This window comes from Trachurus japonicus, chromosome 21 (assembly GCF_045865225.1).
Source record: "Trachurus japonicus isolate A0001 chromosome 21, Traja_1.0".
In the NCBI taxonomy this organism is placed as follows: domain Eukaryota; kingdom Metazoa; phylum Chordata; class Actinopteri; order Carangiformes; family Carangidae; genus Trachurus; species Trachurus japonicus.
The window spans coordinates 33,390,608-33,402,859 of NC_140927.1; the positions used below are offsets into that span (position 1 = coordinate 33,390,608).

The 12,252-nt window shown below is 43.3% G+C and overlaps 1 protein-coding gene across 5 annotated transcripts in view; it reads right to left on the reverse strand.

Annotated features, from left to right (window-relative positions):
* LOC146965603 (abl interactor 2-like) overlaps positions 1-12,252 on the reverse strand; it is a 36,564-nt gene that overhangs the window by 21,453 nt on the left and 2,859 nt on the right. For all 5 annotated transcript variants that reach the window (XM_085765750.1, XM_085765753.1, XM_085765751.1 and 2 more), the window contains exon 2: positions 2,595-2,762. In XM_085765750.1, the coding sequence (XP_085621876.1) occupies positions 2,595-2,762 (168 nt within the window). The remainder of the gene's footprint in view (positions 1-2,594; positions 2,763-12,252) is intronic.

Below are 12,252 nucleotides of genomic sequence, written 5' to 3' on the forward strand. Positions count from 1 at the left end.
AAAGACTACAGACTAGAGGCTAAAGGCTACAGACTAGAGGCTAAAGACTAGAGGCTAAAGGCTGAAGACTAGAGGTTAAAGACTAGAGGCTAAAGGCTAAAGACTAGAGGCTAAAGGTTAAAGACTAGAGACTAAAGACTAGAGGTTAAAGAGTAGAGGCTAAAGACTAGAGGTTAAAGACTAGAGGCTAAAAACTAGAGGTTAAAGACTAGAGGCTGAAGACTAGAGGTTAAAGGCTAGAGGCTGAAGACTAGAGGTTAAAGGCTAGAGGCTAAAGGCTAGAGGTTAAAGGCTAGAGACTAAAGGCTAGAGGTTAAAGGCTAGAGGCTAAAGACTAGAGGTTAAAGACTAGAGGCTAAAAACTAGAGGTTAAAGACTAGATGCTGAAGACTAGAGGTTAAAGGCTAGAGGCTAAAGGCTAGAGGTTAAAGGCTAGAGACTAGAGGCTAAAAACTAGAGTTTAAGACTAGAGGCTAGAGGCTAAAGACTAGAGGTTAAAGACTAGAGGCTACAGGCTAGATGCTAAAGACTAGAGGCTACAGACTACAGGTTAAAGACTAGAGGCTAGAAGCTAAAGACTATAGGTTAAAAACTAGAGGTTAAAGACTAGAGGCTACAGGCTAGATGCTAAAGACGAGAGGTTAAAAACTAGAGGCTAGACACTAAGGACTAGAGGTTAAAGACTAGAGGCTACAGACTAGATGCCAAAGACTAGAGGTTACAGACTAGAGGCTACAGACTAGATGCCAAAAACTAGAGGTTAAAGACTAGAGGCTAAAGGCTAGAGGTTAAAGACTAGAGGCTAAAGGCTAAAACTAGAGGTTACAGACTAGAGGTTAAAGAGTAGATGCTAGAGGTTAAAGACTAGAGGCTAAAGACTAGAGGCTAAAAACAGAGGTCTCAGCTCTACACAGGCCCCTCCTCTTTGTCCATGTTTGGATTAGCTGGTAGAAAGGGGGCGGAGTCTGGTGCTGCAGCAGCTCACTGAGCTTCATACACCTGTGGGCGGAGTCACACAGGTGACGTCCATCTCTATGACGACCAATCACTGCTGTTTAACAGAAGTTAAACTTGAGCTGAAACATCTGAACTGATCCTCTGTTTAAATGAGATGAGCTTCAGCTACGGACGCATTGAAATCCACCACACAGACCCTGAGAGTGTGTGTGTGTGTGTGTGTGTGTGTGTGTGTGTGTGTGTGTTGTGTGATGACTGGAGGATAAAACAGTGTGTCAGTGAGGCGTTCGCCCACACAGCAGCTGTGAGTGTGTCTGTGTGTCCCTGTGAACACACAGCGGTAATTATGATGTGCACTCACAGGCAGCTCGTTATCCCAGCATGCACTGCGTCGTTCGTCCTACTGATGATACTGATGATTCACAGCAGCAACTGTAGCTGCCGCTGCGTTCAAGGGCCTCGGAAACTGTCTGTGAATATGAAAACTGTGGCTGCAGCAGCGGAGTGAGGAGTGTGTGTGAGGCTGTGATCTCTCACACACACACACACACACACACAGATGGCTCAGTCTCCTCACACTGAATCTAAATGGTGTGTGTGACGTCTGACTCTGCTGATGTTTCACCTGTGTCTGGACACACCTCTCTCCGCGTTACCATGGTAACTGCAGAGGTTGAGAGGTGGCGGCTGCATGCGGTCCAACTAAGGTGTCTTCTCACACTGTTACTTCATGTAAGTGTGATCACATTTCGTTTAACACTGAAAATGTGACTTTAAAAAGGGATAGTTCAACATTTTCTGCAAATTGGCCCCATCGCCATAATCCCTATAGTCATAGCAGTATAGGTTCGTTACCTACGTTACCTACGGCTAAAGACTAGAGGCTACAGACTAGAGGCGAGAGGCTAAAGGCTAAAGACTAGACGTTAAAAACTGGAGGTTTAAAAACTAGAGGTTTAAGACTAGAGGTTACAGACTAGAGGCTTAAGACTAGAGGCTAAAGGCTAAAGACTAGAGGCTACAGACTAGAGGTTACTGACTAGAGGCTAAAGACTAGAGGCTAAAGGCTAAAGACTAGAGGCTAAAGACTAGAGGTTAAAGACTCGAGGCTAAAGACTAGAGGTTAAAGACTCGAGGCTAAAGACTAGAGGTTAAAGACTTGAGGCTAAAGACTAGACGGCAAAAACTAGAGGTTAAAGACTAGAGGCTAAAGACTCGAGGCTAAGACTAGAGGGTAACAACTAGAGGTTAAAGACTAGAGGCTAAAGACTAGAGGCTAGATGCTAAAGACTAGAGGTTAAAGACTAGAGGCTAGATGCTAAAGATTAGAGGTTACAGACTAGAGGTTAAAGACTAGTCGTTAAAGACTAGAGGTTAAAGGCTAAAGACTAGAGGTTAAAGACTAGAGGTTAAAGACTAGAGGTTAAAGACTAGAGGTTAAAGAAACCAAGAAATCCCATAATGAGCCTCCGTAGTGTAGCTCTGAGCAGCTCACGGCTCTGCTCCGCCGTTCTAAAAACAGCTTGCACCGACAATTAAAGGTAACGAACCTACTGCTATGACTATAGGGATTATGGCGATGGGCCAATGAGAAGGTGTTGAGTGTGTTGGATGTTGATGGTTTCTCTGTGACCGACCTGTGAGATGTGGTTGACTGAACTCTCCATGCGGCGCAGCTGTGACGCCTGGATGTCCAACATCTGCAGCACGTTGTTGGCCAGCGTGTTGATGAGGTACGCCACGCTGGCCAGAGACTGGGTGGTGTAGCTCTTGGTCTCCTCCAGAGCTCGCTCCTTGTCTGTGGACTGAACACAGAGACACCGGTCAAATGGGCTCTATGCACAGCTCCACCACTTCCTGGATTTAAGGCAGGTCCTTTATTTCCTGTCTTACATTATTGGACACACTGATTAATCCAGGTGTGTCTGACCATTGTGACTACTCAGACACACCTGGATTAATCAGTTTGTCCAATAATGTAAAACAGGAAATAAAGGACCTGCCTTAAATCCAGGAAGTGGTGGAGCTGTGCATAGAGCCCATTATCCGGATTTTGAAATCCTTTTTTTTCTATCCAGGATCACGTAATCTGTTTTACTTTTATCCCAGTTGTTCAAAGCAAAGTAGGATTGGATCAGTCTGATCCAGATCCAAACTTTTCAAGATTAACAAATCTAGATAATGATGCTCTAGATGGGACTGTACATCACAATGAAGGCTGATTGGTTTATTTGAAAACAGATTGTATGTGTTGTTTTCTGTGCTCTTTGTTGTTTCTTCGATGTCTTTTAAACAGCCAGACTCCATCTGGTTGGGCTGTTTAGATAAATTTAAAAAGGCAAACATACAGGACATTAGTGAAATAGTGAATATTTCCCCATGTGTTTCAAATTCAAACTTCAAATTTATTTCATTAAATTCAGTTTGGGGAAAAGTTTTTCAGTTGTAGAATATTCAAAAGTTAACTTTATTTCCTTATCACTGCTATGGTTTAAAAAATTAGGTGCAAAATCTAAATCAATAAATGTTTAGATACTACATTATAAATATTGTTTATTTGACCAGTTTTAATTTAATTTAATCACATTTTGTTCCTGAATTCACCAAACTGCTGGGATCACAATAATCCTGTTTTTCTGGATCAAAGTTCTCCCGATCCGACTAAAAAGTTCTGAACAACACAAACTGAGGGTTTGATCCAGATGAAAACCAGGACTGGATCAGTGATCCGATCCGATCTCAGAAATCAGAATCCGTTTTTAGTTTTGAAACAACTCATTTTCAAGATTTGATCCGATCCATTATCCAAAATCCGATCGGATTACCTTTGAACAACTGGGCCCAGCGTTTACCCAGAATCCTCTGGGGCCAGAGAGATAGAACAGAGAGAGAGGAAGAGTTGTAATGGACTCTTTGTGTTTATATTGTACAGTGTGTGTGTGTGTGTGTTTCTCCACCAGAGGTCAATCACAGGTCGACATTACATCTGTTTGTTCATTGAACTGAGCATCCACACACACACACACACACACACACACACACACACACACACACACACACACACACACACACACACACACACACACACACACACACACACACACACAGACACACACACACACACACACAGTCCCTCTGTCTTTATAATGCTGAATGTGACACTTCAGCACAAATCATAGAAATTGTGTCAGTCAGCGATGGGACCACACAAACATAGTAAGACAAAGTGGTGTGTGTGTGTGTGTGTGTTTGTGTGTGTAACCATGTATGTAAATGTATTCCGCTGTGTGTTTGCATCTGTACTGAACGTGTACATAATACAGAAAGACGCTGATGTGTGTGTGTGTGTGTGTGTGTGTGTTTGCTGAAGCATGATGTAGGTCAGTGTAAAACTCATTCATGCCCGAGGTTGACAAGAAACACACTGACACCCATGTGTGTCCCTAACACACACACACACACACACACACTCACACACATTCAGACACACACAGGACGTGACTCTGTATTGATTACACTGTGTAGAGGCTGGAGGAAAGACTTGATTCTGATTGGCCGGAGGAGAGACGGAGACTCTGTGACTTTCTCTGCTTTACATTTGATTATTTCTAATATCTGATTCTCCATCGGTCACTCAACAGATCGGCTTTAAAGGATAGTTACCGTTTTTTTACAATCTGGACCTTATTTCTAGCACAAAATCTGATCATTTCCTCCCCCAGATAACTTTGGTGTCATTACAAGTCGTTGTGACGAAATGAGCTCCAGCCGAGAGCCGCGTATATCCGTATAATGGAGTCTACAGGGCAGCAGAATGCAGCCTCTAAATAACACATTATCTGCAGAGAAACTCGTTAAAGGGATACGCCAACATTTTTTTTTTCATGTCTTGCCTCACTCCCGAGTCCATGACCAGCAGATAGACACCATCCTTTCAACTGTGCGTGCAGTAACAAGGGAGATAGAGCCGTATCGCCCGTAATTAGCTTAGCTCAAACGTTGGAAGTGTATGGGTAGTGTTAGCCTACCTCCACCTAAAGTCACTAATTAGCTTAGCTCAAACACTGGAAGTGTATGGGTAGTGTTAGCCTGCCTCCACCTAAAGTCGCTAATTAGCTTAGCTCAAACACTGGAAGTGTATGGGTAGTGTTAGCCTGCCTCCACCTAAAGTCGCTAATTAGCTTAGCTCAAACACTGGAAGTGTATGGGTAGTGTTAGCCTGCCTCCACCTAAAGTCGCTAATTAGCTTAGCTCAAACACTGGAAGTGTATAGGTAGTGTTAGCCTGCCTCCACCTAAATTCGCTAATTAGCTTAGCTCAAACACTGGAAGTGTATGGGTAGTGTTTGCCTGCCTCCACCTAAAGTCACTAATTAGCTTAGCTCAAACACTGGAAGTGTATACTAGGTAGTGTTAGCCTGCCTCCACCTAAAGTCGCTAATTAGCTTAGCTCAAACACTGGAAGTGTATAGGTAGTGTTAGCCTGCCTCCACCTAAAGTCATCAGAGAAACTCTTCAGCAACTCTAAACGGAAACCGGCGGGCCGATCTTGGTCTCAGAGCTGACAAAACTCTCCGGTAAGGCATCTTGAGCGGTCAAATGCCGCTAACGGGACGAGATCGGTCAAAACGGAGGGTTCAAGCAAAGACGCTTTATTTTGGTTCAAGCTAGCTACATCGAGGGTAGGTTAGCTTCCTGTTTCAAAGTAAAAGCACAAATTCTATCGTCATGGTTTTCTGTATGTAAAGGGCAACGGGTGTTTTATTTTGTGAAAGTAACCGGAAGTGCGTTGGTCACAACGGCTAGCTTGAGTAGCGCCGACTTCGTCCAAACAAAATTGTAAACAGCTGGTATTTAGACAAATTAACGACACACTGCTGATCTAAACGGCTACTTTCTCACCTAAACATGTTTGAAATGTGGATAAAGTGATATTTACAGAGTTTCGACTCGGGTAGGAGGCAGGCTAACACTACCCATACACTTCCAGTGTTTAAGCTAAGCTAATTACGGGCGATACGGCTCTTTCTCCCTTGTTACTGCACGCACAGTCGAAAGGATGGTGTCTATCTGCTGGTCATGGACTCGGAAGTGAGGCAAGACACACAAAATGCTGGCGTATCCCTTTAATTTCACCAATATTTTGTCATGATACGCTAGTGCTATTCCCCTTTGCGCGGCTCATTCCGATAATAATCATTCCGCTTCGGCATTCGGGTCCATTTTTATCTCAACTAGCCGGAGCTTTAGTGAGTCCAGGTTGAGGAGAGGAAGCCTGTGGAAGCTGAACTTCATCCAGCTGCTCATTTTGTTCTGACAAGTCAGAAACACGCAGAAACGAACCGTAGCATTAGCGGTAGCAACAAGCTCAGAGATGACATCATCCAGGTCAGAGGTCAGGAGGTCAACCTACAGACCCCGGATGTTGATAACAGCTAACCCCGGACTCAGAGGGGAATAGCACTAGCCTATCAGAACTAAATATTGGTGAAATGAAGGAGTTTCTCTGCAGATAATGTGTTATTTAGAGGCTGCATTCTGCTGCCCTGTAGACTCCATTATACGGATATACGCGCCTCTCGGCTGGAGCTCATTTCATCACAACCACTTGTAATGACACCAAAGTTATCTGGGGGAGGAAATGATCGGATTTTATGTAGAAATAAGGTCCAGATTGTAAAAAAAACCCCAGGTAATTATCCTTTAATGATCAAAATCAATAATCAGAGTTTACATAAATCAGAGACAGAAACGTGTTGATGAGAAGACGTGTAATCTTCTGTTTCATCTTCATCTCTCCTCCTCCTCCTCCTCCCATCAGCCATCTGATGTTCTGTAGCAGTGACCTAGTTGGAGGGTTAGAGCTCCTCTGGCCTGAGGACAGGACACAACACACACACACACACACACACACACACACACACACACACACACACACACACACACACACACACACACACTGCTGTTTTCTCCTAATTCAGACTAAATGTATGAGCTTCATGTACATGAATCACATCAGATCTACATGATCTCACACACACACACACACACACACACACGCTCTGATTCCTCTGACCTGTTTTCTGATGAACCGACTGTAAAATAACTGATGTTCATTTCTCTACCGTTCAAACACAAACCACTGAAAACACGTCTTTTATCTTTAATATTAATAATCAATAGTCATTTTCTTCTATATTCTTTCCTATACTGTATTGTATATTAGGGGTGTACAGCCAGTGCCCTATTTGTATTCGGTTTTGGATTTGGGCTTTTAAAAAAAACTTCGGATTTGGATTCGTATTGGGGAAGAAGTGGGCGCACTGACTTAAGCCGAGCTAGTGCTACGCCGAGCTAGCCGGCTAACTTCCGCTCCCGCTTCTAGGCTAACTAGAATGGGAATAAAATAATTTAATCATGCTCTTCTAGACTTCCCAAACGTAATCGGACTGAATGGATCAAATTCTGGTAGAGAAACGAGTCGTTTCACAGGGGTTGTGACACGTTTTATAGCTGCTAGCTTCTTTTCCCATTATTGTCTATGAGGAAAATGCTAAGTTGTTGAACGGACGGTGACCCTGGAAGTATCGGTGAGCACTTCCTGTCTACTGTAGCAATGCATGCTGGGAGTTGCTGTTTCTTAGCAACCCTAACGTGAACTAGACACAAATGAAACAGGGTGACTCAGCGCTGCCTGCTGGTGTTTGGCGATCTACTCGTGTCGTGCTTCTATGGCGGCGCTGCATTAGCGCCACCTACTGTGTTGGAGTGTGAACCAGAATCATCTGGTTATGTGCTGTTTCTTTTTCTTTAGAAAAAAGCTCCCGAATAATGAGGAGAAACTTCAGACAACAGAACTATTCGGGATCAAAGCATTATTTACAAATAATGCTTTGGTGTACCCGAAGCAGTATCTTCTGCACAGATTCTCCACAGGAAGGAAGAACATCTATGAAAACATAACTTAATGGATGATGATTCATAAGTCATAATGCTTTGGACCTCTAATATATATATTTCTTATATATTTTATATATTTGATGCTATTTGAGGTTTGTTGGACAAAATGAAGACGTCACTTCACCTATTGAATCGATCACAAGAACACAGAGAATTCATCATGTTGGAGTCAGATCAACACTGTACTATCACTGTGTGTGTGTGTGTGTGTGTGAGTGTGTGTACTAATCACAGACCTGTCAGTCACGCGGCCTCTTGTTACCGACCATGTGGACAAGTGTGTGACAGACCAGAGTCAGTGTGTGTGTGTTGGACTGAGTCACACCTCATAACTCTGTCTAAGTGCCACTCTTTGCTTTGAACCAGCTCCAACACACACACACACACACACACACACACACACACACACACACACACACACACACACACACACACACACACACACACACACACACACACACACACACACAGGTCTGTTTGTACCGACGGCCACCAGCAGCTTTTACCCTACAAGGACCGGTCCCTCTGTGTGTTAAATCTCAGTTTGCTCTCGGGAACAGACAACTCTTAAACATTCATCATTGATCAGAACTGTATCATTACTGATCAGATGATTGGTTCAGATTTACATACACACATTATCAATACACAGATTCATAGATCAGTCAATCAGCCGATGATCTGGACTCGTTGATCACCAGGACTGAACGTTCACATCTCCACGCTGCGTTTGGTTCAGTTTCCCTCTCTGACCGCGTCTCAGGTCGGGAACTGAATTCAGTACTTTCACTGGTATCGACCTGAACTTCAGGCTCCCACCAAACATGACCAACATTGAAAATAAATGGAGATTCAAAAAGAAAATAAGAGGCCATTATTAGTAAAGAACTTATATTTTTTTAAGGTTTTGAAAAGTCAAAGTTGGTTTGTATTTGTAAAATATTTTTATTCGTATTATTTTGTTTTATTTTGTTGTTTGTCATTTATCTAATTCTGTAAGTTATTGTATTATGTTTTGATTGTCATATATGAGTGTCTGGACCCCAGGAAGAATAGTCCTTACCAAGGTGAGGACTAATGGGGATCCATAATAAAAACTAAAAAAACTAAACTAAAACTCCCACTGAAGTACCGAGTATCGATTCACATGAACTCAAACGGTTCAACATTGTGGCCCTTGCAGAGACTAATGTTATTTTTCAGTGTAATTGGTCATCACAGTAATTTAGCAGACTGATTAATAATAGACTATTCAGACAGTCACATAGGGCAGTGGTTCCCAACCTGGGGGGCGGGACCCCCCAAGGGGGGCTCCAAAGATCCAGGGGGGGTCGCGAAGCCCTCTTGATTTTAAGGGGTTTAATAATTTTAATGTAATTAAAATGTTAAATAAATGAGTAGGCTAAGCATTTAAAGCAGAAGTAAGTGGTCCGGTCGTTTTGGCTAATGCTGCGTTCCAGGCAGGCTTTTGAAATCGTAAATTACAGCTTCAAGTCACAACTTACGACTTTGTAGCGTTCCAGGCAACCCACTCGTGTTTTTCCGACCTGTTTTACCTGTGAAAGTCACTATAACGGCCACTCGTAACTTCTGACCCGTGAACTCGTACCAGATCGAACTGGTACCACTTCACAGGTCGGAAAAATACGAGTTACGAGTTTCCCTGAACGCACCATAACAGTCCTCGTCCCTACGTCACCACATTCACGGCGTTCCTTGGCTGCACACACAGCCCTGCATGCCGTTCTCTCTCCTCATTGGATAAAACTTGTAGGATACGATAAATGTTTTCTCCTGGGCTCAGAGCAGAGCAGAGTGACTGACAGACCCGTGTTTCAGACCAAACACTCTATAGAAGTGATTGCTGTCGGAAGATACAACTATTTAATACTATATTAACACAAATATATCACTTACTTCTGCTTTAATCCATATATGTGACAAAATCAACTAAATTCAAGGGCCACATTAAACATTTATTCGTGTATTTTAATAGATAAACAAATAAGTTATAGGCCTATATCAATAGATGATTGAATATCAACAGTTTTAAAACATTAAATACATAATATACAGCAGGGCAATATCAGTCACAACAAATACTACTGATAATAGTATTTTTGGTTACAGAAGTTAATACATTTATAATTGATATTTTATTTTATTTTACACCAAAGTTTTCAATGGTAAAAATATGGGTCCCTTAAGAAAAAGGTTGGGAACCACTGACATAGGGAATATATTCAGCCAGTTGAAATAAAACTCAATGCATTATTTCACTGGAACTGAAAAATAGATATGCTACCTACAAAAAGATATAGAGATGGTAGTAGTAAAAAGTATCGGTATTGGTATCGGTATCGGCAATACTGGGCCTGTATTTACTTGGTATTGGATCGATACCAAGTTTTGCAGTATCACACAGCCGTGGTCTCAGTGTCTCAGTGGGACGTTGGACCTGTCCACCTGGACGTCACCGTGTCCTGTGGACTTCATCTGTTGTTTACATCCTGGACCAAGGACTCACAGTCTGAGTCCACTACAACACAACAACACACACACAGACACACACAGACACACAACCCTACTGCTGTAAACTACAACAACAACAACAAAACCACAGAGACAAAACACAACATGTAAAACTACAGTCAGTCTTGTTCTGGACCTTTGTGAATGAAGTGATCTTTATCTCTGCTGAGGAGCTCCAGTGTTTCAGCTGCTCAGACACACACACACACACACGCACACACACAGACACACACACAGACACACACACACACACACACAGCAGCAGAGGAATGTGACATGATGTCGGCGTGGACACGTGATCAGCTGATCGCTAACCGTCGTCTTTCCGAGCGCTTCGTTCGCCCACACAAGGATCTGTTCCTGGCTCCGGCTGGGGAAGGTGGAGGAGGCGCAAAACTCCTTCAACTGGAAAACCAATCGCCATGGTTCCCAGCTCCAACACACACACACACACACACACACACACACACACACAGACACACACAGCCTCCTGCAGTGGTACCATGTGTTTCCAATGAGCAGCAGGAGGTCGAGTTACATTACGACGGCTAACTGGTCCCAGCTGTGACGACCCAGAGGAACCGAGTGGGACGGGACCGGGGGTGTGTGTGAGTGTGTATGTATGTGTGTGTGTGTGTGTGTGTGTGAGAGTGTGTGTGTGTGTGTGTGTGTGGGTCTGCACATGCTCGGTGTGCAGCCAGTCAGAGGAACTCAGTGGAGAAAGAAAAAGCACAAAAGCTCAAATCCCAAGTTGTGTTTTATGAAAAATGAATGTTGACTAATGGAGGCAGAGCTGTAAGAGTGTGTGTGTGTGTGTGTGTGTGTGTGTGTGTGTGTGTGTGTGTTGGCAGCAGTGTGAGGCGGAGGCTGCTGGAGGTGTGGGTGGTGTTATATCAGACCACCTGGACTCAGCGGCTAAAATAGACGATCACACAACAACAACGTTTCACACTCATGGAGGCTTCAGTTCAGTATTGATCAGGATCATTTATCAGTGTTTCTTCAGCCTTAAAGGGATAGTTCAACATTTTGTCAAACTGGCCCATTGCCATAATCCCTAATGTCATAGCAGTAGGTTCGTTACCTTTAATTGTCGGTGCAAGCTGTTTGTAGAACGGCGGAGCAGAGCCGTGAGCTGCTCAGAGCTACACTACAGAGGCTCATTATGGGATTTCTTGGTTTAAATCATCAAACTCATCAAATACACAATCCAACAACTCCACAACGCTCTGGTGGACAAGTTGTGAGCTGCACATTCACCACGCTATGAGATAATAACACAACGTTACCACACAGAGTTGTTTTAGAGGGAAATACAGAGACTGTTGATGAAAAACTGTCCCTGAAGGCAACGTGCATCAGTGGTTTTGCATGAATTTACCTCTAAAACAACTCTGTCTGGTAACGTTCTGTTATTACCAAACTATTTGCCAAAATGTTGAATTATCCCTTTAAACCTGTCAGGAAACATGTCAATATTCATAACCGATGCTAACCGCTGCTAACGCCTGGTCTCAGTCTGCAAGAAGAATTAAATCTGTTCTCTCTCCAGAACAGAATGACGTCATTGTTCTCTGGGCAGAACTGAAGTCTCGTATGGTGTCCGACAACTATTGTGTGATTGGTCAGAATGTGAAAGTGGGCGGGGTTAATGTGGAAATATTATATACCGCAATAAGTCACACTTTTCATCTAAAAAGTTGGATACGGGTTATAGACCAAAGCTTGACCAGTTGGAGGTTCAGGTGTCAACGCACCCACGACGCACTGACACGTGGTCAAATGACGCCGCCATCATCTTAAT